The sequence below is a fragment of the Sinocyclocheilus rhinocerous genome, unplaced genomic scaffold, assembly GCF_001515625.1.
Source record: "Sinocyclocheilus rhinocerous isolate Xijiao unplaced genomic scaffold, SAMN03320098_v1.1 scaffold1243, whole genome shotgun sequence".
NCBI lineage: Eukaryota > Metazoa > Chordata > Actinopteri > Cypriniformes > Cyprinidae > Sinocyclocheilus > Sinocyclocheilus rhinocerous.
This window is the reverse complement of record NW_015626033.1, coordinates 1,958,251-1,984,841: the sequence shown is the minus strand read 5'-3', so window position 1 is coordinate 1,984,841 and position 26,591 is coordinate 1,958,251. Positions and strand designations below refer to the sequence as shown.

General features: G+C 35.8%; 1 protein-coding gene across 2 annotated transcripts; it reads left to right on the top strand.

Annotated features, from left to right (window-relative positions):
• The first annotated feature begins 2,598 nt into the window (after positions 1-2,598).
• Positions 2,599-25,513, top strand: LOC107707496 (2-oxoglutarate dehydrogenase-like, mitochondrial). 2 transcript variants are annotated; one of them, XM_016511558.1, is made up of 24 exons: positions 2,599-2,667; positions 2,895-3,056; positions 3,899-4,112; positions 5,138-5,305; positions 6,525-6,627; positions 9,901-10,016; positions 10,265-10,419; positions 10,579-10,725; positions 10,799-10,889; positions 10,985-11,164; positions 11,315-11,443; positions 11,575-11,754; positions 13,508-13,660; positions 14,312-14,414; positions 15,874-16,002; positions 17,813-17,963; positions 19,636-19,763; positions 20,007-20,185; positions 21,560-21,631; positions 22,134-22,259; positions 23,727-23,799; positions 23,881-24,044; positions 24,127-24,278; positions 25,081-25,513. In XM_016511558.1, exons 3-24 carry the CDS (start codon positions 3,909-3,911, stop codon positions 25,202-25,204), a joined length of 3,027 nt encoding a protein of 1,008 aa, XP_016367044.1. In that variant the 5' UTR covers positions 2,599-2,667; positions 2,895-3,056; positions 3,899-3,908; the 3' UTR covers positions 25,205-25,513. The 2 variants fall into 2 exon arrangements, with proteins under 2 accessions (XP_016367044.1, XP_016367036.1); XM_016511550.1 differs by lacking the exon at positions 2,599-2,667 and having other exon boundaries at positions 2,870-3,056.
• Positions 25,514-26,591: the final 1,078 nt, after the last annotated feature.

Here is a 26,591-nt window from a genome sequence, read left to right as displayed (position 1 = left end):
TAAATCCTTATTTCTTGTGAACATCATCTAGGTTTGATCCTGGGATAGTTTTTCTGGAATGCCAGACAAGCTTCCCTAGGTTCAAATTTACTGCATGATCTTAGGAAATTAAATGATCCATCATTTAATTGGGTGACCAAGGTGTAGTCTTTATTTATTTTTTCTTATTCAGGAACTAACAGTGATTCATAAAAAAGTGTGTAGACATAACAAAATATGCATGAGAACCTCTAAATACACAGTAAAGTCCCCTTTGACACTTGATTATGAAATGTATTGCACAAGACTTATCCTTTTTGAATTCCTCAAATATGAAAAGGTTTGATAATGAAAGATGTGAAAAGGAAATATTACCTGTTGGAAAAAACTTGTGTAATCACACTAATGGAACTGCTGCAAATCAAGATTGTGGGAAAACATATAGTCTCTGCATGACATTTTTAGCTATTTATTACGCTCAAGGTTTTTACAGTTTCATTTATTGTTTTGATTAAAGGCACCTTCAAGAAATGGGGTTGATATTTAAAGGTAGTGAATATTTTCATATGTTTTGCTCTTTATTTTATTATGATTTGATAATTAAAATGGTTGATTCAGACACTTGTCGGCTGTTTTTTCAATATGTGGATGCAAACCTCAGCTTTTACCAACAGCTGGATGCACTATATTTAATGACTTTTACTTATTTACAGTACTTATGATTTATAAAATATATTAAATGATATATGCTCAGTTACAAAGTCAATGCCATCTATCAAAGTCATCACAATGAAAAATTATCCTTTCAGTCTTTGCCATGCTACATTATTGCAAGGTTCAATTTATCTTTACGATGTGTCTTTTACATTTACTTTTAAGTCACATTTCAGTTGAGCTAAATATTTGTTCTTTTTGAAATGTCATATATATATATATATAAACACTCTGATTTGTGCAAAATCGGACCAATAGACCTAGATTGTAGCTTAGCTTTGCCTTTGTCCAGCATGTATACACCTTAATTGTATATAATGCTGCTTAATTGGACCATGTTAGAGTCATAAACTGTAGTTCTAGTTTGACCTAACTGACCTCTTTTGATCACCATCTTTTGTCAAGACTATTCCTAATCAACCTCAAATGCTTCTGAAGGTTTTCATCAGTTCAGCCCAGAGCACAAGTGCCACTTGGCGACCAAAATATGGTCCCTTATAATCGTTCTATTGTTTTATAACAGATGCAGTATCCCCTTGTTTTCTCAAATACTGGGGTCAATAAAGGGCCAGACTTTAATAGAAATTGAAATGTCAATGAAATGAGTTAAGAAGCATTACATTCTTGTCAACATTTGTTTCATGAAGAATGAAAATGTGGGCATGGACATTTCAAATTATATTTATTTTTTTAAATGACGGCTGACTTTAATAAGATCCCTGCTAAGGAAGGCTCTCAGCTCCGACTGTTTCAAGAGCTGAAGTCAGAGAGCACCAAAATGGCATTTTCACTTATAATTGCATGACCTTACTTATGCTTGGTTACAAGACGCTTTTTGCTCTGACAGTCCTTCAATCTAGAGTTTCGATTATGGCACTGATCAAGAACAGAGGGACAAATGTAGATGTTTTATTATAACGACATGCATAACAGCACCACAATATGAACCTGTGGCACATATGGCATCTTGTACTATTCCGCTGTTATGCAGCACTTTTTGTGCTTATAGCATGAATGCTGTTCCATATAGTACAAATGTGCAGACTATCGCTAATGTTAATATCTCTGTTGAAGAGTCAGAATTGATAGTATATTTTTCCACACAAAAAGGTCACACATAATGCTTTGATCCTGAAAATCATGCATTTGGCATTCTCTTAATGCTGTATTTTAATCATGCCTGTTGAAACGACCATGATAGCAGCCCAGTGATGATTAATGACAATGCTTTATTTTTCTGGTTGTTGGCCACTAAGAGTGATGAAACTAGTTTTGAGGTACTGAGGGGGAGGGAGGGAAGGCAATTAGCTCAGACTGTAAAATCCGCCAACATAAAGACCATCAATCTAGATGACTGAAACCACATGGTCAAGTGAATTCTGCACAATCCCTCCGAAAATTAGGAAAGCGTAATTGTCTAATGTGATTAAGAATCAGGGGTTACTGAAAATATCACTGTTCTCATTAAGCCCTGGCACAACTTAATTTGAAGTCATTTTTATAAATATTTCATTGAATTTTAAACGCGGTGGTTGTCCGTTAATTACCGTTTAACCTTTATTAAAAGGAAAGTGCATTAAAAGCATAGTATAGGAAGTGGAAGAGCGAAGCATTTTTTTCAGTGTCCATTTTTAGCATGAATTTGATGAGTCAACCAGCTCTTTAATAATGATGGTTAATGGTTTTGGTTTATAGTTCTATTAAAATAAGTATTATATATATATAATATTTTTTATTTATATAATTGCATAATATACTGTATATAGTGAATTGTAATCATTTGATCTGTTTTGTAATCATTTTAATATTTTTGTTTGATAATTATGCCATTTTATTTATTCATTTTCCCATTTACTCATATTATGTTTAGGGTTATGCAATTTCATCTTAACTACTTCTACAATTCAATATTAGCGATTTCCAAGGCATTCTCACTTATTTCAATTCTGATTGGTACCGAACTCTGATATGCAGGTAGGTTATATCTGATCCTTTCCATATAGGCATCACAGCTCAGGTGCTTTCTCGTGCATTATTTATTGTGTCCATTAACGCAATTGTAGTGAATTGAATGTTTGCCCATAAGTGTGAAGTACTTCATGGTGTAGCAACGTAAAAACGCTATATAACAGCAAAACTATACAAAGATCAAAAGTCAAAGAAATTATACTCTAATCCAGGTGTTATTTTTGATGCTGCAGTTTAGAGCAAAGTGACCGACTGCAGTACTGCGTGCACGCGGATTATGGGACGGATTGACGTTGGAGAGATTATAGGACAGAGAAAACAAACTCCAGCCTGAATCAAACGACACAGAACGCATTTGAACTCAAGCGGACCATCTTCATCTGCGGGCAGCCAAGGTGAAATATATTTGGTATGACGTAGAGGAAGAGCTACATGGACGCCGTTACGTGTGTCGCGCGAATAGAAACATATAACCTAGATGCGTAAAAACTGTAACAAATCGGCCAATCGATGCATCTTTACGACTGTCCGCTCATATATTTGCATCGCATAAATGTATTGGAAGTGATTGTGGAAACGGGCTTTTACGTTGTTCAAACCAATTTGTCATTGAAAAGGTGGAGATGAAGGTCGAGCTCTATTTAAAAGCACTTTTCATAAATCGTCGGTACTTGAAGCTAGGCTATAGATAGAGCATCCTTTTTATGCGCAATATGGTTATAGTAATCCATAAGAACATCCATAAATGCACTGGCGGCATCAACGAGGATATTTTTAAAGGTGCAGGTGCAGTTTTGTTGTACTTTTTCTCTTTTTTAAAGAAATAAATAGTAGCCTACTTTTAGAAAATATCATTACAATACACTCAGTTGTACATTAGATTATTATTATTATTATTATTATTAATGTACATGAAGCAGGTCACCCTACCAACTCATACAACTAGCCTGCTTAAATTCAAAACCAGCAAGACCACATTGGTTGACTATCTTCACTTGAAGTACCATGCTTGTAAACTAGCTTAACCAACAAGTTGTGTTGGTGAACATCATAACAGGGTGGCTAAATCACCACTAACCAGATTAAAAGCTAGTGTTTTCAGGGTTAAATTACACAAATACACACTTTCTGAATTTTTTATAAAAACAAATGTTTAAAACATTGTTTTCAAGACCTTCCAAGAACAGATCTGTTGATTAATTCCGCCATAATACCTTTGTGTTTCATATTTATGAAGTTTTTCAGACATGAGTCAGCTGAGGTCCCTAGCTGGTGCCCTAAGAAGCAGTAGCCAATGGATGAGGGGGCACGTGGGGACAGGGGGGCGAGTTTTTGACCCACGTCGTAACTGTTCGAGCGGGGCTGCTGAGCCCTCATTGGCAGCCTGCAGCTCCAGCTATGTCGTGGAGATGTACTACGCTTGGCTGGAGGATCACAAAAATGTTCATGAGGTGCAGTGAACATCTACTAAAGACACTCCAACTCCGTCACGTTTCAGAAACCTAGTGTGCTTCCTAATAAATGCAATGCAATGCTAAAATTTATCTCATATATTCTGTTACAATTCCAATCTGTAAACCCCTTTTGCTCACTTCAGACTTTGGCATTTACATAAGTGTTAAAGTGTTATTGTAGTAACATATGCTATTATATTTTGTTAATATTTTGAATTAGATTTTATTTTTACTTTTTCTTTCTTTGATGTTTTCATTTTAATTTTAGTTAAAGTTTTAGTCATTTTGTTGTGTTTTAGTCATTTTTAATATTATTTTATTTTTACTTGTTCTTTCTTTAATGTTTTCATTTTAATTTTAGTTAAAGCTTAAGTAATTTTGTTGTGTTGTTGAGTAATTTTTAATATTATTTTTATAAATGTCTTTTTTTTAGCATCAGTTTTTGTTTTTTGTTTATTTAGTTGTAGTTATTTTAGTTCTTCACCTAAGGATATTGAGAAATTTTGACTTGGCAACTAGCTGAAATAGAATAAGTTTTCTTTTTTTCAGTTGAGTCACTTTCAAAATGTCAGACGGCGCTTAGAGACTTTTGCATCTGAACTCTTCATTGACAGTATGCATTTGGTAGACACTTTTTTTTTATCCAAAGCAACTTACATTGCATTCAGGGTAAACATTTGATCAGTTCATGCATTGCCATTGCATTGAGACTCAAACCTATGACCTTGGTGATCATTTAATCACCCTAATGTAATTTTTCTTGCGTGGAACACAAGATGAAGTATTTAGCAGAAAGTTTAAGATCCTCTGTACAGTAAAAGTGGATGGGGACTAGAGAAAATAAACAGCTTGGACATTTTGCTAAATATCTCCTTTTGAGTTACACAGTCATATGGAACTGAATTGACATTAGAGTGAGAGTAAATGGTCTTTTCAACATCAGATGACCCTGAAGCTTTTTTGTTTTGAATTAATAAGAAAATTTGACCTTTTGAAATGTGCTCTTGCTATATTTGCAACAGTCTTGGGATGCATACTTTCGTAACGCCCAAGCCAGCGGTTCAGAGGAGACTGGAGAGAAGCGTCTGTCTGCGCTGCTCCAGGGGCGAGCCATGTCCCAGACACCTGCCATGTCCGAGAAGGTGGTGGAGGATCATTTGGCAGTCCACACTCTTATCAGAGCCTATCAGGTAAAGTGAGGAGCTCTGGGTTAAAGGAATAGTTCACTCAAGAATGAAAATTTGCTGAAATTGTACTCACCCTCAGGCCATCCAAGATGTAGATGAGTTTTTTTCCCCCAGCTGAACAGATTTGGAGAAATTTCCTATTACATCACTTGCTCACTGCGGTGAAATGTCTTTCAACACGCAGCTTTTCACATCACAAGGTGTTAATTGATGAACTGGAGTCGTGGATTATCGTGGTGTTTTCATCAACTGTTATTCTGACGGCACCCATTCATCCTTTGGTGAGCAACTGATGTAATGCTAAATTTCTCCAAATCTGTTCTGATAAAGAACTAAACACGTCTACATCTTGGATGGCCTGAAGGTTAATTTCCTGCGAATTTTCATTTTTGGGTGAACTATTCCGTTTAATCACCAATGATAACTATAACGATAACCATAACTAAGTTTTAAAAATAGTAAAGTATAACAATAGCAAAGTCTACACCACAGCTATAACAATAACAGCACAAAGGAACAATATTGTTGGTATCACTTTTTTTTTTTTTTCCAGCAGTGTGCGCTTATTTTAAATAGAACTTTTCCATCTATTGGTGTGGGTGTTATGATGTGAATAGGCCTTAAGACTGAGGATTAGAGACAGAAATGCAGAATTTCAGAGTTTTTTTTTTCAGTTGAGAGAATCTGATACACAATAAATTATTTTGATAAAATAATCAAATCATATTCTCCAACATTGGCACTGGACTGCAACAAATCAAAGATCAATCAAAGGCCTGTACATACGTACATTTTATAGTGTCCCTGTGTAGTTATGCAAATCACGTGATTAATTCCAACCTAATTAGACTAGCTTTTTTCCCTTTTGAAAATGAAAATATCAAAGAGATTGCTTGAATCAAAACAGGTGGTAACATTTTCCCTGCTTCCTCTAATTAATTAGATGAAGTATCATAGGGATTTATTAAATTTCATCTTTTGGCAAAGCCAGCATTTTCTTTCCATCTCCTGTTGCCAGCCTGTTGGGATTGTATGTTCAACTTATTGTGAATCCTTGTGAGATTTGTTAGTCATGTGTCACGCTGGTTCATATTTGTGTGGGTCAGATATCCCCTAGTTGAGGGAATGCACTTCCTGGCTCAGTCTTGCTTCGGGTTCTTGTTTTTCTGTGGTTATGGAGATGGCAAGTCACATTCAATCATATGCATTTTGCTCACTTTAGGTACGTGGTCACCATGTGGCCAGGCTGGACCCTCTTGGCATCCTCACTGCCGATCTGGATTCCTTCGTTCCCTCAGATTTAATCACGTCAATTGACAAGCTTGGTGAGATATCTATTTAGCATATTTAACATGATTCTGATAAACACTCACTTCTTTTCAGTGTCCTACTTTAAGAAGGATCTTTGTTATGAAAACATCCAGTAAATGCTGACTTAGTTCCTTGCTTGGGGCTCATCCTTAAGAGTGTTTTTGTTATTATTCTTTGTTAGCCTCCCCTTCAGCACCATTCAATACTGCAGCTGCTGAGTAATACACTTCTCTTTGAATAGGAACTCCTAATTACTGCTAAATACATTGAATCTTACAGACTTAATGACATGACAATGTCATATTTTGTCTAGTCATTAAGAATGCAAATCATACATATGCTGACATTGTCATCTTCTATGATAAGCATTTCTATATTACAATGTATTTAAAAAACTTAAGACCTGTCCAGATAATGTAATAATGAAAAAAAAAATATTAAAGGAATTAAATTGTTGTAAAGCAAGCTTCATGAAGAACATTAACATAATCTTTTATTATTAATTCTTAGAAAAAAATATTTTCATATTTAAAAAAAAAAAAAATGTACAAATAAAAAAAATAATATTTTTACAAAATTTTATAAAACTGCTCTGTTGCTTATTAATATTTGGGGGAAAAAACTTAAAACTAGAAATTACATACACATGACTATGTGTCAAGATCCTTAAATTTCTTAAAATGCCATATAATTTTATCTTTTTATGACAAGGAAAGGTTAGTTCAGTTTGTAAAATTGTCATGGTGTGACTTGATATTGAATTTTATGTTTTAAAGTCATTAAATTGAATAACATTTTTTTTTTCAAAATCATATGAAACCAACATGAATACAAACACTATATTTCTAAGAATATGTTTAAAATGGACTATTATTATTACTATTATTATTAGGGCCCAAGCCAGAAAGGCGCAGGGCCCGACGGTTACTGTAAATGCATGTGCCCACTGTGCACCGTTCTCCTGATGCCTCCGGGGTGGCGTTTGCACTGACGGCTTGGGCCCGCCATCGCTGCTTGCAGCTATATTTATTATTATTATTCTTTCCTTTATCATGGACACTCTTATGTCATTGACACACAGATTTCAGGCTTCCAAAAATCTTTATCTTTGTGGTCTATTTTGTCTAGCGTCAGCGCTACAGTTCTGTCTTGCATTACAAGGCAGCACAAGTTACCGGAGCTGTGTCTAATGTAATTGGTGGCTGACCTTGCCAACCCCAGCCACTGTGTTTATACGTCACTGTAGCAACAAAGCTGCACCCATCCGCTGCATACATCTCCTTTTTAATTATGAAAGGAAAATTAGATTGTTGGAGCCGACTGAAAAAAACACTTTCATTGCAAAGTGAGGACTTCCAGTTATTAGACCATTCATCAAATGACAAACTGTGACCCCCATATCATTAAAATGCAAAATATTAACCATTAAATATGCTGAATGTATAGAATATATGGATTCTGTGCACATAAAACCCAATGCCGTGCTATTTATGAGATGTTCCTCTGTTTAATCTTTTAGATCAGTCTTTTCATTTTAGCTCAGGGCTTCCGAAGACCATTGGAAGTTGCTTTCCCAATCTCATAATCAGAGCTGATAGCACTTCATATTATATAAAGATCAAGATTATTGTAATGAAGTTTAGTAACTGCTGCTTGCGTTTTGGTTATTTGGTGACTCATAGTGCTCGATTAATGGAAAGGGGGAGAGAGAGTGCGTATGTGTCCGCTTTTAGACGCTGTAGCCGTGTAAGTGGTCAGCAAACAATTCCTCATTCGGCCATTACAGATTCCCTAGCCTCAGACAGTGACAGGGGCTGGAAGGGAGAGCTATGCCCCAGACTCAATCGCAAGCACAGGTTAATGTTATCTGAGATAAAGGCCCATAAATCTTCCCCTTTGCTCCTGTCGTGTCCTATTGCCTTTAGTGTCGCCAGAGTAGAAGGATGTAGGACATGTTCTCACAACAGATCGAAAAAGAGAGAGTAATAGCTGGTGAGAAGACCTCTCAAAACATGCCTCTTTTACCTCAATACACTCTCATTGTGTCGGTCAGGTCAGGTTTTGTGAGAGCTTTTCCTATAGCCTCTGTGCAGCTAATGAGGGCTTATAGTGGACCAGAGGCTCTTAATTTCGGTATGACGTATCTTTCCTCTTTATCTGTACTGTGGCTTTAATTACATTTGCACCTGTCTCCTCTTGTGTGTGCTCCTCTCTTGAGGAGACACAGTCTTACTGATAGACCCCGGTGTTATCTACAGGAAGCATTTACAACCTACTATGATTGCCTGGTTTTCTTTCACCGTTTGGGGGTGTAACTAACCATGAAATTGGTAATGATGTTAGTTAGGATTTACATATCAGGGCTCTAGGCTGTGACTAAATGGTTGAAAATGTGTCAAAATATAAAAATGTGCTACATTAATTTCAAATCTAGAAAATGTTGTGTCTGTCGTTATGCGGTTTCTTTGGATATCTTCTTTTTAAAATTGGTCGTGAAGCAGCGGTTACCCTCTGCTTAGTCACCATGGTAAAATTAATGAATAATAAAAGTATGACTATATCCGCACAAAACAAATAATCTCCAGTTTGTCTGAAAACAATGACTCGCATTTGTTTTAATCACTAATCTTACAGTTCTAAATACGCATCTGGAGCTCAAATCGCATCCAAACAATACACATACGAACATGATCTGAATTTCACCAGCTCCCATACTACTCTTCATTGTAAATGAATGACTTCCAGTCTGTCAATTTTCTGAGAAAAGTTGACAAAAAGGACACTTTAGCTTGTGGCAGCGTTTCCTGCAAGCATCGCCTGACACAGCACAAGCTGCGATGTCTGATTTGTGAATAAATGACTTTTATTAAATGGTTCTTTTTAGTGAGTCAGTCAAAAAAAGATTCACAAAACAGTCTTCTAAGGCAGCTGTTTGAATCAGATTCACTCAATAAATCATTCATTTTCAATTTTGAGACTGCGAGTCATTCTTCAGTTATGGCTGTTTAAAAACACTAACTGGAAACAATTACTGTAATGTATAATTCAGAAAAAAGTTTTTGTTGTGTAAATGAATAATAGTATTTTATAATATACTGTACTGTATGTTTATCATTAATATTAAATGTTTGACTGATTTTTTGGAACCATAATCAATACATCTTTACATCACTGTAAAGCATAATATTTGGTTTAAAAAGGAACATTGCAGGGATCTTATTAACATTCATTACAGTATTTTTATGTTGCTCTTTTGCTTTAATATGCTTCTCCTCTTTAATCTTTAGGGTCCTACGGCTTGGAAGAATCTGATCTGGATAAATCATTTCAGTTGCCACTAACCACATTTATCGGGGGAAATGAAAGCACACTCCCACTGAGAGAAATCATACACAGACTTGAGGTGGGTAGATGCTGGATTATTCTGATATCACCCAGTATTTGAGTAGAAACACTCTTTCCTCTTTCCTCATTAGCTGGTTTTGTGCTTGGATTGATTCAGATACGCCACTGACTAGCTATTCTGAAAGGACGTAATTTGGGCAAATATGACAAGCTCATTGCTTATATTATGCTGATATTTAACTATCCTTCTAAAATGAATGCATTAATGAATGAAAGGGTAAACAGAATTTGCTTGGAATGTTCCAGACATCATACTGTGGTCATACTGGAGTGGAATTCATGTTCATCAACAATATGGAGCAGTGCCAGTGGATCCGACAGAAGTTTGAAACTCCTGGAATCATGACATTTTCTGACAGAGAGAAGAGGACTTTGCTGGCCAGGCTGGTTCGCTCAACACGGTGCATATCTTTAAAATAAAGTACTGCATTTGTGTTATTTTCTTGTCTTCTTATTAGAGTATTATTTATTATTTATTTTTATTATTTCTTCTTTTTAATTTAGGAAAGTAAAGCTGAAAATGAAAGTATTTTTATGATGACCTTGATTCATTGTTCTAGGTTTGAGGATTTTCTTGCTCGGAAATGGTCTTCAGAGAAACGCTTTGGTTTGGAAGGCTGTGAGGTTCTCATCCCTGCCCTGAAGATGATCATTGACAAGTCCAGTGAAGCTGGTGTAGAGAGTGTAATTATGGGAATGCCTCACAGGTACCTCATTCAATCTCACTCTGCTCTTATGAATCCACCCTAGCAATAATAACACAACGTCTGATTCACACAGAGGCCGACTGAACGTCCTGGCCAATGTAGTTCGCAAAGATCTGGATCAGATATTCTGTCAGTTCGATCCCAAACTTGAGGCTGCAGATGAGGTAATACAATTTCACCTGACGAAAGATGATTTTCATTTCATTCTCGTTCTCTTATTGCATTTCTGATGTACATTTCACACTTTAATTTTCTGCAGGGTTCAGGAGATGTGAAATATCACTTGGGGATGTACCATGAACGGATAAACAGGGAAACAGATAAGAATATCACATTGTCTCTGATGGCAAACCCCTCTCACCTGGAGGCAGTAGATCCTGTCGTTCAGGGCAAGACCAAGGCAGAGCAGTTTTACAGAGGAGACACTGAAGGAAGGAGGGTACTACATTTATCTTCAGATTATCTTTTAGGATGAGCCACTGTAAAATATAACCACACATTCTGCTGTATAATGGCTCGTTTGTTTGGAATGTTGGATGAATATAAACAAACAACACTTTTTTTAAGCCATCAATTCCTTTCTTTACAGGTGATGTCTATTTTAATGCATGGTGACGCTGCTTTTGCGGGTCAGGGAGTCGTCTACGAAACCTTCCATCTCAGTGAACTGCCTTCATATACCACTCATGGCACCATCCATGTTGTGGTCAATAATCAGGTTAACATCAAACATCAGATTTTCCTATTAGAATGGACTTACTTAAAACCTGAGGAGTGGCTTTCTATGAAACCTTAACCTTTGACCTTTTAGTAGGTTGTAGATTGATGAGTGTTATCTGATGTTGCCAGATTGGATTCACCACAGATCCCCGAATGGCACGTTCCTCTCCCTACCCAACGGATGTGGCTCGCGTAGTCAACGCACCCATCTTCCATGTCAACGCTGATGACCCAGAGGCTGTTATGTATGTTTGTAAGGTTGCTGCAGAATGGAGAAACACTTTCAACAAGGATGTGGTGATAGACCTGGTAAATACTGTGAAGACACATCCTACATATCACTGAAAATATCATTGAATGTTACGATAAATCACTTACTGGAAAGGACTGCTCGATTACACAACTAAAGATCTACTATCCTGGTTCAAGAATCATAATCTTTTCTCTTACACTTAGGGATGTCAAACAATGGTCTGTGAATGTACTACAGGGGCTACATGGACAGATATTTAAAACCTAAAATATTTTTAAACACAATTTGAAAACTTTTAACTGACTTACATTTTAGATAATATGGCCAGTTACTTTTATTTTTACTTGGGCAATTGTTACAAAACAAAGCTAACGCATGATCATTGGTTGTGCATCCCTGAGCAATATACAGTAGTGATGTTTCGTCTGTGAATGAATCAGTGGTTCTGAATGAATTGGTTGAGTGAATGAATCAAAAACTCAAAAACATTACTGAATGAATCAGTGAATGAGTTGTTGAACAAATTTGTGTTAATGATTCTCTTATCGCCACCTGGTATAACAATATAACCATGCAGAAAAGCTCACTGAAGTGTCCTCACTACTAAAGGCCTGTTCACACTCTTAAAAGGATAGTTCACCCAAAAATGAAAATTCTGTCATTAATTACGCAGCCTCGTGTTGTTCCAAACCCGTAAAACCTTTGTTCATCTTCGGAAAACACAAATAGATATTTTTGATCTATTTGATCAAAAGATCGCAAAGATATTTTTGATGAAATCCGAGAGCTTTCTGACTCTGCATAGACAGCACAGGAACTACCACATTCAAGGTCCAAAAACGTAGTAAGGACATCGTTAAAATAGTCCATGTGACATCAGTGGTTCAATCTTCATTTCATGAAGCTACGAGAATACATTTTGTGTACAAAGAAAAAAAAAAACTACTTTATTTAGCAATTTCTTCTTTTCCCTGTCAGTCTTCGATATGTATTCACAAGAGTACTATGATGCATGCATGTGGTGCTGCTGACGCAGGAGCCGGCATTCGGATGTTCTGCACCTTGTTTGCAAGCAGAGGAATGCACACGCATGCGTTGTGGTATTCTCATGAATACTCACCAATGACACGGAAGAGAAGAAATTGTTGAATAAAGCCATTCTTTTTGCACAAAAAATATTGTCGTAGCTGCATAAAATTAAGATTGAACCACTGATGTCACATAGACTATTTTAGCGATGTCTTTCTGGGCCTTGAACGTGGTAGTTTCCTTGCTGTTTATGCAGGGTCAGAAAGCTCTCGGATTTCATCAAAAATATCTTTGTATATATTTGTGTTTGTGTTGTGATTCCAGTTTTCAACGATGTTGTTGGATATTCTCTTATAGTTAAATATATTTTAAAATCTTTCTGGTTAGGATAGACCTGAATAGATAGGGTTAGATAGAGCTAGCATTCCTGAACGCCCTCAGCCTTGTGTGTTGATCACTTCAAGAAAGTAATTTAGGTTTGCGTTTGCGATCACATGATCCTGAGTGGCACAGCCTAGTGACTCATTTTGAACACTGAGGAAATGTATTTGAAAACTCACCTGGGAATTAAACAACATCTAAAATATATTAATTCAACTTTCATTTGTTACTGTTAAATATGTAGAAAAGAACAGATCGGTTTAAAAAAGGATAGACATTAAATCTGAGGTAAACAGTGGAAATAGTGTTATTTTAGACAATAGAAATTGTTTGATTGATTATTGATACTGAATTTGCATATTTATACACATATATTGATGTTGCTGGTGTATTTTATAGGTGTGTTACCGGCGGTTTGGACATAATGAGATGGATGAGCCCATGTTCACTCAACCCCTCATGTACAAGCAGATCCGGAAACAGGAACATGTGCTGAAGAAGTACGCCGACAAGCTCATCTCTGAGGGAGTTGTAACACTGCAAGAGTTTGAGGTTTGTGTCTCACTCTATGGAAATCTCATTACTGTGTCATTATGTAAAGTGAAAATGTCCACCTGCTGTTGTTCCTCCCACAGGTCATCCTAATTGACCTTTTTAACTCATCTAAAGCATCTTTTCCACAGCTGTTGTTTTCCTGGCCTATTAGGGAGTGATGGGTTTCCTGTGCCGTTTGTGTATTGTTTCCTGACAATTGATGAAGGCTGCGTTCAGATGCTCAGCCAATGTCTTTTCGCTCTGGCGATGACACGTTTCATACTTCACCCGCTGACCCGGGCTCTCGTTCCCTGGGCTCAGAGCTAGCCACCTCTCCCCTCCCAACCACCCTCAGATTTGTGTCGCCGTAGAAACCACAATCGTCGGACCAAAGCATCCCTCCAGTGTGGATAGCTGACACCTTGTCTCGCCCGGCGACAGCTCGTTTTATTTACAACTGCATCCCTGTCACTCTTCACTCGCTGACATAGCTCAGGGGATTTCACTTAGAGATAAATTGTGACTGGAATCTTGCTGTTTTCTCTACGCTGTAGCACATAGGTGCCATGAATCATTAATTAATAATTTGTCACGAATGTGTCATGTGTCTGGGTTTTTTGATGAATATAGTGGATGGCGGGCTAGCTCTGTCCTGTGAATTGTTTTCAGGAGGAGGTTGCTAAATATGACAAGATCTGTGAGGAGGCGTATACCAGCTCTAAAGATGAGAAGATCCTACACATCCGCCACTGGCTTGACTCTCCGTGGCCAGGTACATATTGAAGACTTTATAGAGGCTCGGTGTTTCAGTGAAAATATAAGATCAGGGTTTCTCGACCTTTTTGACTCCAAATCCTCCCATTGTCACCTTAATCACCTTAATCATCACCTCAATTTTATATAGCGGTTTTTATACAGTAGAGGTTGTTTCAAAGCAGCTTCACATTTTTGAACAGGAAAATAACAGAATCAATGATGCAAACTTCAAAACATTTTCTGTAAAGTAGCTGTAGTGAGACAATAGTGTCATTATTCAGCACCAGTCAGTTCAGTGTTAGTTTGATTCAGTTCAGTTCAATAATTGTGTTCATTCGTTATGAGAAAAGTTCAATTCAGCATTAAGCAGCTCTACTAAAGACAGTAGGGTCATTATTCAGCTCAAGTCAGTTCAGTGTTGATTCAGTTTAGTTCAGTAACTGTAGGTCATTGACTGGCCAGCTTTTAATATTTTTTTTTTTTTTTAATATATATATATACTTCAACATACTGATCTTTAATTACCTTCTTGCGTACATCACTTCTTTCAGCTTACTTTTTTGTTCAGGAGCCCAATTACTTTATTAACATCACACTTTATTAACTTTATAATAGTTTTTGTTGCAAAAATCATGAATTATCAACCAATTCGAGAAAATAATTTTGTCATTATTCAGCTCAATTCAGTTCAAGTTTTGTTCTTATTTTGCTCTTGTCCACAACCATTTTTGAAGGTTCCATTGTCCCAGTTTTGTTTTTAAAACTTTTAACTTTTAATCACATTTTAATCTATGGGCACTCCTAGTTTGTGTAAATTCAAAAATGAATTATAATATTTAGAATTAAAAATAAAATAATTACATTTTAGTGTCATTTGTGATTTATTGGATAAAGATCAAGTGTAAGGATTTATAAAAATCTTTGTTAACATTTTATTTTGAGGTGTCCTTGTTACACACACACACACATATATATATATATATATATATGTGTGTGTGTGTATATTACATGCACTTACTATTACGATAACAATAAATTATGCATAATTACATGCAAGTAACCCTAAACCAAACCCTAATCCTAACCCTAACCATATAGTAAGTAGATGTAGTTAATTAATATTATTCAATTCTTAAATGTATAATTACACTGTAATAAGGACAACTTAAAATAAAGTGTAACCAAATCTTTTTACTCACAATTTACTGTCAGTAAAATATTTTAATATTTTAAAATAACAAACAAAATGTATCTTCTTTATAAAATGCATTTTAAGATTAATTTATAGAGATCACACTACCTTGCATATTCGGGTTTTCAAGACTGTGGAAATTGAATTTAATGCTTGTTTTGTCTTATTTGAAATCATTTTAAGTCCTCTTTAGACTCCTTTTAAAGTTTGCTAAGGCCCACTGGTTGAGCACCACTGATTTAGACCCTTTTGGTGGTGATATGTGCTCTGTTTTGTGTTTAAGACTTCTTCAAACCAGATGGAGAGCCAAAGAGCATGAGCTGCCCTTCCACTGGACTAAACGAAGAGGTGCTCAGGCACATTGGTGAGGTAGCCAGTTCAGTCCCTCTGAAGGATTTTGCAATTCACAGTGGTGAGTTTCATGTATTTTGGCAGTGTTGAAGCCACAATTTCTATCCTAAATTATACAAATATGATTTCCTAAACTTGGGGTGTTGTAGCCCAGTGGGTAGAAATCTAGGCTGGTAACTGAAAGGTTGTAGGTTCAAAAACTAGAAAAGCTTAATCCCTGAACTTAATCACCATTGTATCATTGGTACAAGGGTCCTGTCAAACTCCAAATACACATTATAAAAGTATCATAAAACTAGTCCATACAACTTTTTGGTTATATTTTGATATTTTAAAATCTTCAGATGCCATATGACAGCCATAAAATAAAAATTATCCTTAAAATTTTTGCTTAAAAGTTTGATTACTATTGGCTTTTTGGAAAAGAGCAAAAGTGCATTCAATGGAAGACAGAAAGTCATACAATGTTTAAAAAGACATGAGAGTGAGTAAATGTTGACTGAATTTTCACTTTTGCTTGAACTGTCACTTTAATTATTGCTGTGGAGTCCCAGAGGCCGTTCCCAGCAGTCAGTTCATCAACTAGATTATATCTTATGTACTGTTAAGCTTTAACCACTAGGGACAAAACACTGGAAACTGACATCAAAGCATCGCAGGATGATGGTGGTAATGGTGTGGAACATTAAGAAACCCTGACAGATGATCCTCAGACTTCTGATATAGGAATGTCTCATTGCTCCACACGGGTCATAATTTTCTTTCATTGAGCAGCGGACGCAGGGGAGCTATAGAGGGTTGATGGAGTTGCACTATGGGACCATTGCACTTAAAGAGCCGACTCCAATCTGGCTGCCTTAAAGTCTGCTAAATCACCCTAACCACCATAGCCCTCCAGCTAAACTCTGTTTATTGCCCGCCTCTGAGCACAACTACCTCAAAGCATCAAATCAACCCACCGGCAAACGTATTTATCTGACACAGACCAGTGCTTTATTCCAATGAGATATTGTGTATGAAAAACCAGGCTACCCTGATGGGTTTGATTCTCATAAACATGAACTGTAGAAGGCATAGACCTATAACATATTTTAGAACTTTGATTTTCAAAATTGATGACGATACATAAGATGATGTTAAAAAAATCAAGCGTAGCTATGCTTTGATACATTCTAAAATTGATCTTTCAGGTGATTTTTTGTCCAATACAGTCGGTAGGTATTGGTATAAGGTTATTGGTCATTTGCCAGTAAAAAAAAACCTACTCGAGTTTATTGGCATCCCACAAGAAATACTCTTTTTGTGAAGAAAAACTCTTTTTAAATGGTCCCAGATGCATACAATTTTTTTTTTCATGAAGCCAAAAAAGAAAAATGTATAAAAATAAACATGACCAATGTTTGCCATAAAAACAATACATATATAAATTGTTTTAATGCTGAGTATAAATTAACATAAAAATTTAGTTTTTTTTTGTGTATGTGTAAATAAAAACAGCAAGGTTAATTATGTTGGCTTGACAAAGCTTTTATTATTTTTAAGACATTTTGCTTTTTCTTCTGATGCATTTTTTTTTTAAACGTAACTCATCTTAAAACTTTAAAGCTACATCCACCAAGCTCGACAGAAGTTCGGTCTTGTACTTGTATGTTTTCTCCTATACACTTTTCCTGCTGGACAGACAAAAATCCCATAGACTTCCAATGAAAACCTCTACTATCTAGCTTATCTATCAAACAGGGCTTTGTCAAGCCAACATCAAAGTTGACCAACTTTAGGTTTCTAGTAAATTGCATTTATTTTCAAAGTATCACACAACAAAAGATACAAATTTGTGATTTTCTATATGTTCTGTATCTGTGTTATTTCAGGCTTGTCACGTATCCTTCGAGGCAGAGCAGATATGGTTGCGAAGCGCACGATGGACTGGGCCCTGGCAGAGTACGTGGCCTTCGGCTCTTCGCTGAAGGATGGTATTCACGTGAGACTCAGTGGACAAGATGTGGAAAGAGGAACATTTAGGTAAGACAGTCAATCCATTTCATGAAAACTACTGTAGCTGCTCCCTTTTTCTGTTTTAAGATGTATGAACGAAGCAAAAAGTGGAAGTTCAGCACATGCAGTCATGGAAGACCATCGGTTATCGTCATATATTTTCTAAACAGTGTGATTTCACGTATTGGGCCACTTTCCATTCCTAAAGTGACTAGATTTCTGTAACTAAAAATAACCAAGTATATATTTTCCACCTTATGGCTCCATTAAAACTAAAATGTCAACACATTGACAAATGACGTCAGCTTGTCACACGCACACAGAGTCCTCTGAGAGATACCCACATGGTGCCGTCACGGTACTGCCTCTGAAGGAAACCCGTTTTATGTCACCCTATAGCTGTACAGACACATACTCCCACGTCTGTTTGTTACTGTCAGGAGCAAGGTTTGTTTGAAATAGTACACACTCTGAGACATCAGCGCAGCTGAATTTATCACACCACAAATAGCATTATTTACGGATTCACTTTACAGTTTTTGACTCTAGAGTTTCCTTTCAATGGGCTACACTGGACCGTTTTATGCTTTGCTTAGAACATAATGAAGGTAAAACGCAAGTGAAAAGATGTCAGCAAAGTAGCTTCTGTGTGATATGAGCCTTTTTATCAAAGTAGATTGTCTGCCGATGCGTATATGCGGTGCTATCTTTTTTTCGCATGCAAAGGCTCTGGGAGTGAACATATTGGTGTGCTCCAGTCTGCTGGTTCTGCTTGTTACTCAGGGAGTTAATTGCTATGAGTAATTGATTCAGTCTACTGTGTTTGGGAATGCACTGAGTACTGTGCTCTGGTCCCTTGATTGATGAATCCAACACACAGCTGATGCACTGTGGAAACTGTTTACTCCCCAGATTCTCTGTGTTTCCAGAGCTAACCCACAGAGACAGGACACTTTAGCTTAAATAGCCACTTTTGATTTACATTTGTGATTAAATGAGCGTGGCAGACAGACCCCAATTAGCCTGAACACATTCCTTGTGGTTACATTCTCCATTTCACAACATTATCTATCAGAGGAGCCCATATTTGTCAAATGTGAATTACCCAGCTTGTTGGGAAATATACGTGGGTTAATACTGTATTTAAATGTTATGTAATGTCTATGTGCTCATTGTAAGTCGGGACGGCCAGCACAGGACATCATTACTGTGATATTTAAAGGAGTTTAAAGATTGTCTAATCGCACTGGGTCTGATGGCTGGTTTGAACATCACATCAGAGTAAGCCAGCGAAATGCATCACATCTCCTGTCTTAAATCCACTGCCGCCCATGATGTCTCACACTGATAGGACATAAAGAGTTAGAGTGCCTCTGACATTACATCTAAAGTAAAGATTCCTCAAAAAATCCTTAAGGTGTTATTTTATTTTATTTTATGTTTACACACACACACACACACACACACATATATATATATATATATATATACATACATATAGACACATACACAGATTACACACACAGAGACATGTTAAAATGTTTGAGGTTGGTAAGAATTTTTTTTTTATATATAAGTATTGCATTACTCCAGTCTTCAGTGTCACATGATCCTTTAGAAATCATTATAATATGTTGAATTGGTGTTCAAGAAACATTTCTTATTTTTATAAATGTGTGTGTGTGTGATGTTTTTGCAGTCACCGTCACCACGTCTTGCATGATCAGGAAGTTGATAAGCGCTTCTGCATTCCGATGAACCACCTATGGCCGAACCAGGCTCTCTACACAGTGTGCAACAGCTCCCTGTCTGAATATGGGGTTTTGGGTAAGAACCATCTTGCTCAATTTGCATCTGGTTATCAATCAGCGTGCACAAAAAAAAAAAAAAATTCCAAGGTATTCCTTGTTTTTGATATCTGTAAAATTACCTCTAGAAATGACCAGCCTGTACAGAACAAACTGCTCTGAATATTCAGCAGCACATCTATTTGCAAAATCCATACTAAGAAGCTTTTATATAACAATATTTTTATGTCCAAGTATTCTGACACATGTTCATGTTGCTTAGGGTTTGAGCTGGGTTTTGCCATGGCTAGTCCTAATGCCCTGGTGTGCTGGGAGGCTCAGTTTGGCGACTTCCAAAACACAGCCCAGTGCATCATAGACCAGTTCATCTCTGCAGGCCAGGCCAAGTGGGTCCGTCACAATGGCATCATTTTACTGTTGCCTCATGGGATGGAGGGAATGGTGAGTCTGCTGATGGCATTTTACATATTATACACTACATAATTATGATTGTTTCAATGTTTTTGAAAGAAGTCTTCATCTTATGCTCTTATGCTCAACAAGGCTGCATTTATTTGATCAAAAATACAGTAAAATCATTGTGAAATATTATTATAATTTAAAATAACTGTTTTCTAATTGAATTTATTTTAAAATGTAGTTTATTCCTGTGGTGGCAAAGCTGAATTTTTCAGCATCATTACTCCAGTCTTCAATGTCACATCATGATACTTCAGATCATCATTCTAATATGCTGATTTGGTGCTCAATTATTATTGGCTCTCAGTTATCGAAAATAGGTCTTATTATCAATGTTGAAAACATTTTTTGCCACTAAATATTTTATAGGAAATGCCGAAACGGTAATACAATTTTTATTTTTAGGATTATTTTATGAATAGAGAGTTTATTTATTAGAAATAGAAATATTTTTTAACATTATAAATGCCTTTTCTGTCATTTTTGATCAATAATGAATAAATCAATAAAAGTATGAATTTATTTCCTTTTTCTTTGTCTTTTACATCATACTTTTCAATAATAGTATATCATGGTTTCCACAACAATGTGAAGCAGCAAAACTGTTTTCAACATCAAAAATAATAAGACATGTTTACTAAGCAGAAAATCAGCAATAAATAAAAATGTGAACCACTGCACACCAATAATAATTGAGCACCAATTAATCATAATAGAATCATTTCTGAAGACTAAGCTAAGACTCAGCCTTGCCATCACAGTAATAAATGTAATCTTAAAATATATTAAAATAGAACAATGTTACTTTTAATTGTAATAATATTTGACAATATTATTGTTTTATTCTATTTTTGATCAAATAAAAGCAGCCTTGGTAAGCATAAAATACTTTTTTTAAAAACATTTTTAAAAATCTCTTGATTGGTAATGTATATATACACTCTTGCATATTTTTTCTCATCAGATTTGCTGTATCTTAATACATAAGTATATGTTCCAGTAGCATATGTCATTGAAAAAACAAGACAGTAGAATAAATATCATGTATTATTTAACTCCTTAGTTATTTCTGCCTTTGCCCTATTAGACCATATCAAAGCAAATGCTATTTTTAGAGTCAGTAGATCAGAACAATCCTATATTGACCACTGAATCTAATTTCCTGCAGAGATAAAATGCAGGGTAAGATCTTTTTCAGTCCTTTCCTTGACTCAAAGGCAGAATAGCTGTACTAAGATCAATAATGATGACTCAAGTTTGGTCTGAGCCAATAAATGAGGCTATAATTCTTTAGCTTAGTGTGGCGTTTGATAGACCTTCTCTCATTAGCGCTGGTGTGTTTGCACTAATGAGCAGGGCCCGGAGCACTCGTCAGCACGGCCTGAGCGCTTCCTGCAGATGAGCAAGGATGACCCTGATCGCTATCCGGTAAGTGGCCCTTCCTGCCATGCCTCATGCTGAATGGCCACAGGTAGTTTGAAATGGACACACTTCACTGATTACCAATTTGTTTGATGCTTAATATAGTTCTTGTTAATACTGCTTTCCTTTTTAGTCTAGCAGTATGTCAGTTACAGTGGCAGGGCATTGGGGTGACAAGAATGGTACTAATTACAAGCCTGATCAGTATTTACAAGACGTGATCATTAAACAGGTTATTGACAAAAACAGTCAGAAGTTAAATCAATTCATGAATCTCCTCTTAATGCAAAGGAAGTCTTTCGTGAAAATGTAAAATCAAACCGTGTGCTATTTTGGAATCTTATATAATAATATATGAATTGATAAATATTTGAAAAGATTAAACATCTATTGAAATGTGATGGAATTGTGTTTTTTTTTTTCACAAACTTTTACTTTGACACATTATGGGTATTTATTTTTTGACATGATATTTTTAATGAGCTGTGCTTCATTTACCTCATTTAAGGAATTCACTGGAGACTTTGAGGTCCAGCAGCTCTATGACTGTAACTGGATCGTGGTCAATTGTTCAACACCTGCCAACTACTTCCATGTGCTTAGAAGGCAAATCTTATTACCATTCAGAAAGCCAGTAAGATCAAACTTTTTCCTTGTTTGGGAGTTTGGGAAAGTTTGGGATCAGTAAGATTTTCAATGTTTTTTCTTATGCTCATCAAGGCTGTATCTATTTGATCAAAAATACAGAAAAAAATGTAATTTTGTGAAATATTATTGCAATTTAAAATAACAGTGTTCTATTTTAATATACTTTAAAATATAATTTATTCTTGTGAAGCAAAGCTGAATTTTCAGCATCATTACTCCAGTCTTCAGTGTCACATGATCCTTTGGAAATCATTCTAATATGCTGATTTATAATCAATGTTGGAAACAGTTGTGCTGCTTAATATTTTTTGGGACCTGTGAATCTTTTTTAGGATTCTTTGATAAATAAAAAGTTAAAAAAAATATATAAGTTAAAAAAATATAAAAATGTTAAAATGTAAAAATAAATAAATGTAAAAATTTTATAAATAAAAAGAAGTGTTTATTCAAAACAGAAATTTTGTGTTACAATATACACTACTATTCAAAAGTTTGGGGTCAGTAATTTTTTTCTTTTTTTTTTTAAGAAATTAATACTTTCATTCAACAAGGATGTGTTAAGTGGATACAAAGTTAAAGTAGAGATTTATATTGTTAGAAAAGATTTCTATTTTGAATAAATGCTGTTCTTTTGAACTTTTTATTCATCAAAGAATCAAATAAAAAAGAATCACAGTTCCAAAAAATATTAAGCAGCACAACAGTTTCAACACTGATAATAAATCAGTATATTAGAACGATTTCTGAAGGATCATGTGACACCGAAGACTGGAGTAATAGCAGATGAAAATTCAGCGCTGCATCACAGAAATAAATTATATTTTAAAGTATATTAAAATACGAAACCAATATTAGAAATTGCAATAATATTTCAGAATATTATTGTTTTTTCTGTATTTTTGATCAAATAAATACAGCCTTGATGAGCATAAGAGACTCCATTAAAAAACATAAAAAAACTTACTGATCCCAAACTTTTGAATGGCATTGTACAATTGAGAGAAACTGTACACTGAAAGATGTAGTACTTTGTGCTACATTGGTGTTATGAATTTAGTCTTAAGTTTAATGTCACAGCTGCTGTGAAGTTAGTTTGATGGACTTTATTAACTTAAGCTTAAACTTAGATTTTATGTGAAAGTTTGACGTATGTCCCAACACTCTTTTGCTTCTGTGCCACTGCAATTGTCTAAAGTGATTCCCTGTTGTGGAGAAATGCAGAGGTTTGTGGAGCATGAGAAAATCTCTTCCTGAGCAAATTAAACTGTGAGCGTCTGGGGATGATATTGTTTGTTTTGTATGAAAGTGCTCTTAATTTACTGTTTTGCTTGGTTTCACAGCTGTGTTTTTATTACTATTCTTTTGTATTCCCTTAGATTGAAGTTTTAAAGTGCCTAAATGCAACTATAACTCAAAAACAGTTTGACTGACACATTTTCATATTCTTAATCAGCTGATCATTTTCACACCAAAGTCTTTACTGAGGCTGCCCGAGGCACACTCCAGTTTCGATGAGATGATCACAGGTACAAAATTCTGGTAGACTTTAAATTCTGTCCAGCTTTTGGGGATAGAATTTGGCCATATCTAATTAATCTATGTTGCAGGGACAAAATTCCTAAGGATAATTCCAGATGGTGGTCCTGCATCCAAACACCCAGAAAAAGTCAAAAGGGTCATCTTCTGCACCGGAAAAGTGTACTATGAGCTGGCAAAAGAGAGAAAACAGCTGAAGTTGGAGGAGGATGTTGCAATTGTCAGATTGGAGCAGGTTGCCAATTATAGTTTCCTGTGGTGTAAAGTGTAATGACACTGCAAAAATGACTTTTCACAATCAAATTCTTCCCTCTTAGATATCACCCTTCCCTTTTGACCTCATCAAGGCTGAGGTTGAGAAGTACAGCAATGCTGAACTCATATGGTGTCAAGAGGAGCACAAGAATATGGGCTACTATGATTACATAAGGCCACGTTTCCTCACAGTGCACTCTAAGAATCCAATATGGTGAGTCTCTTTTTAAAGGAATAGTTCACCCAAAAGTGAAAACTTGCTGAAAATGTACTCACCCTTAGGCCATCCAAGATGTGTTTGTTTCTTCATCGGAACAGATTTTGCAACAAATCACATCAGTTGCTCCCCAATAGATCCTCTGGAGTGCCATCAGAATAAGTGTCCAAACAGCCAATAAAAACAACTCCAGTCCATCAATTAATGTCTTGTGAAGCGCAAAGCTGGGTGTTTGTAATAAACAAATTCATCATTAAGGTGCTTTTAATTTCAAACGAGTCCTCTATCCATAATATTGCTTTCTCTAGTTGTCTCATATGAATCAAAAATATGCACAGATCAAGCAAAAACAGTCCAAAACAGTTCTTAAAAAGTATGACGGTGGATTTTGATGTGAAAGGACAACAGGGGATCGACTTTTTTATTGGAGGAAGCATTATGAACTATTTGATTATTTTGGCCAGATCTGACAGTTTAAAGTTAAAATGCCTTTATCATGGATTTGTTTGTTACACAGATTTCTGCTTCACTGGAATTACTTGTGTATTATTGTGATGTTTTTATCAGCCGTTTGAATTCTCATTTTGACGGCACCCATTCAGTGATGTAATGCTAAATTTCTCCAAATCTGTTCCATTGAAGAAACAAACTTATCTACATCTTGGATGGCCTGAGGGTGAGTACTTTTTTTTTTTAGCAAATTTTCATTTTTGAGTGAATTATTCATTTAAGCTAAATGTTTGATGTAGCCTAATCAAACGTATATACACCAAACTAAAAACTTTCACATTCATTTTAGGTATGTTGGCCGTGACCCTGCTGCAGCCCCTGCCACAGGAAACAAATTCACTCATCTGGCTGAGCTGAAGAGGTTCTTGGACACTGCGTTTAACCTCGAGGCTTTCAAGGGCAGGAGTTTTTGATGCTTTTGTGTAAGATGTGGAAGTTCGATTTTAAAATTAAATATAACAGTTATCAACGCACAATTTATTAAATAAGGTCACTTCAATGTTGCCAAAGTATATAAAATTGATAAATTGAGCACAAAACAGCAAATAGAAATTTGTTTAGCTCATTTATCCATAGATTTGCACCAGAAATCCCTTATCTGTCTTAAGTAATCGGATGTTTATATTTTTTATTTATTTGTCTTCCATAACTGTCACACTTGGCTTCATCCTGAGACATCAAACAGATGGCATGTAGACAAGTAACAATATTCTCTATGGCAGTGGCGATATTCTCTGTAGCTTCCACAAAATATGCTTCCTTTTTTGACTTTAGGGTTCTTGTGGCGTTTAGGACTTGTGGGAATCACGACATTTATAACGTCAACATGTCTGTGACAACTTTGAAATGCTATACACACTGGGAAAGAAATAAAAGGACGTTTAGCAAAACAATTACTTTAACCACCAATCTGATAAGCACAAGTATCTGATGCAATATATTTCCGTGTAATCTTTCTGTCAGCAAACTGCATTTGTAGTGGATTTTAGCAAAACTAAAACTTGTACATGGTCATCTGTAATGATCATTCTGTGGCTGCTTATACATAGTTAAACCTTTAATTGTCACTCAAGCTGGACTAAACAGCTATAACTAGCAAGTATAATCCAGCTAACTGGATTTTACTTGAATCTGTGCTGTAGGTTAGTCATGATAGGTACATGCTACAGTGAATTTAATGTAAATGTTTAAAAAGGCTACACAATATTAGATTTAGTTGTAGTATATTATAGACACTAGTCATTGCTCATGGGGAAAAAAGTGATCATAAATATAATTCACTGTGATAGATTGTGATAAATGATAGACGTTTCTCAGCAATAATGCAATAAACTTGTGTCACTGACAAACGATGGATGTTTGCTTTGTTATATCATTTTTCACATACCTGTGCACATACATAAGAGGTCTCTCCACAGACAGTGTGCTGCCTTCCTATACAGCAAGACAGCATTAGTGGACTTAAGCATGCCAGAAAACGCTGTCTAGTTAATATGCTCACTAGATTTTAAGACATGGGGTATGTTTAGAATAGTATGCTGTACCTTACAACTCTTGTAATTGCTGCATTATGTAGTAGCCTATGTATACTGTGCACAATTTCCGGACTTACTGTATTTGCTGAAATGAGCAGTGTATAACAGCACACTTATTTATTGGACTACTGTATCCCACAATGTAGTGCACTTTACTTGACCTTCCATTTCCAGAATGATTAATAAACTGGAAGTAATAGGCCTACAGTATCTGCTTTCTTGACTATTTATCTGAAAAAATGTTAAGACATTTTACACAAAATTA

Coding starts and splice junctions, on each gene's coding strand:
- LOC107707496 (XM_016511558.1), top strand. CDS start 3,909: ATGAGTCAGCTGAGGTCCCTAGCTGGTGCCCTAAGAAGCAGTAGCCAA. Junction 10,017..10,264: donor AAATCATACACAGACTTGAG/GTGGGTAGATGC, acceptor GGAATGTTCCAG/ACATCATACTGTGGTCATAC. Junction 14,415..15,873: donor GCTTGACTCTCCGTGGCCAG/GTACATATTGAA, acceptor TTTGTGTTTAAG/ACTTCTTCAAACCAGATGGA.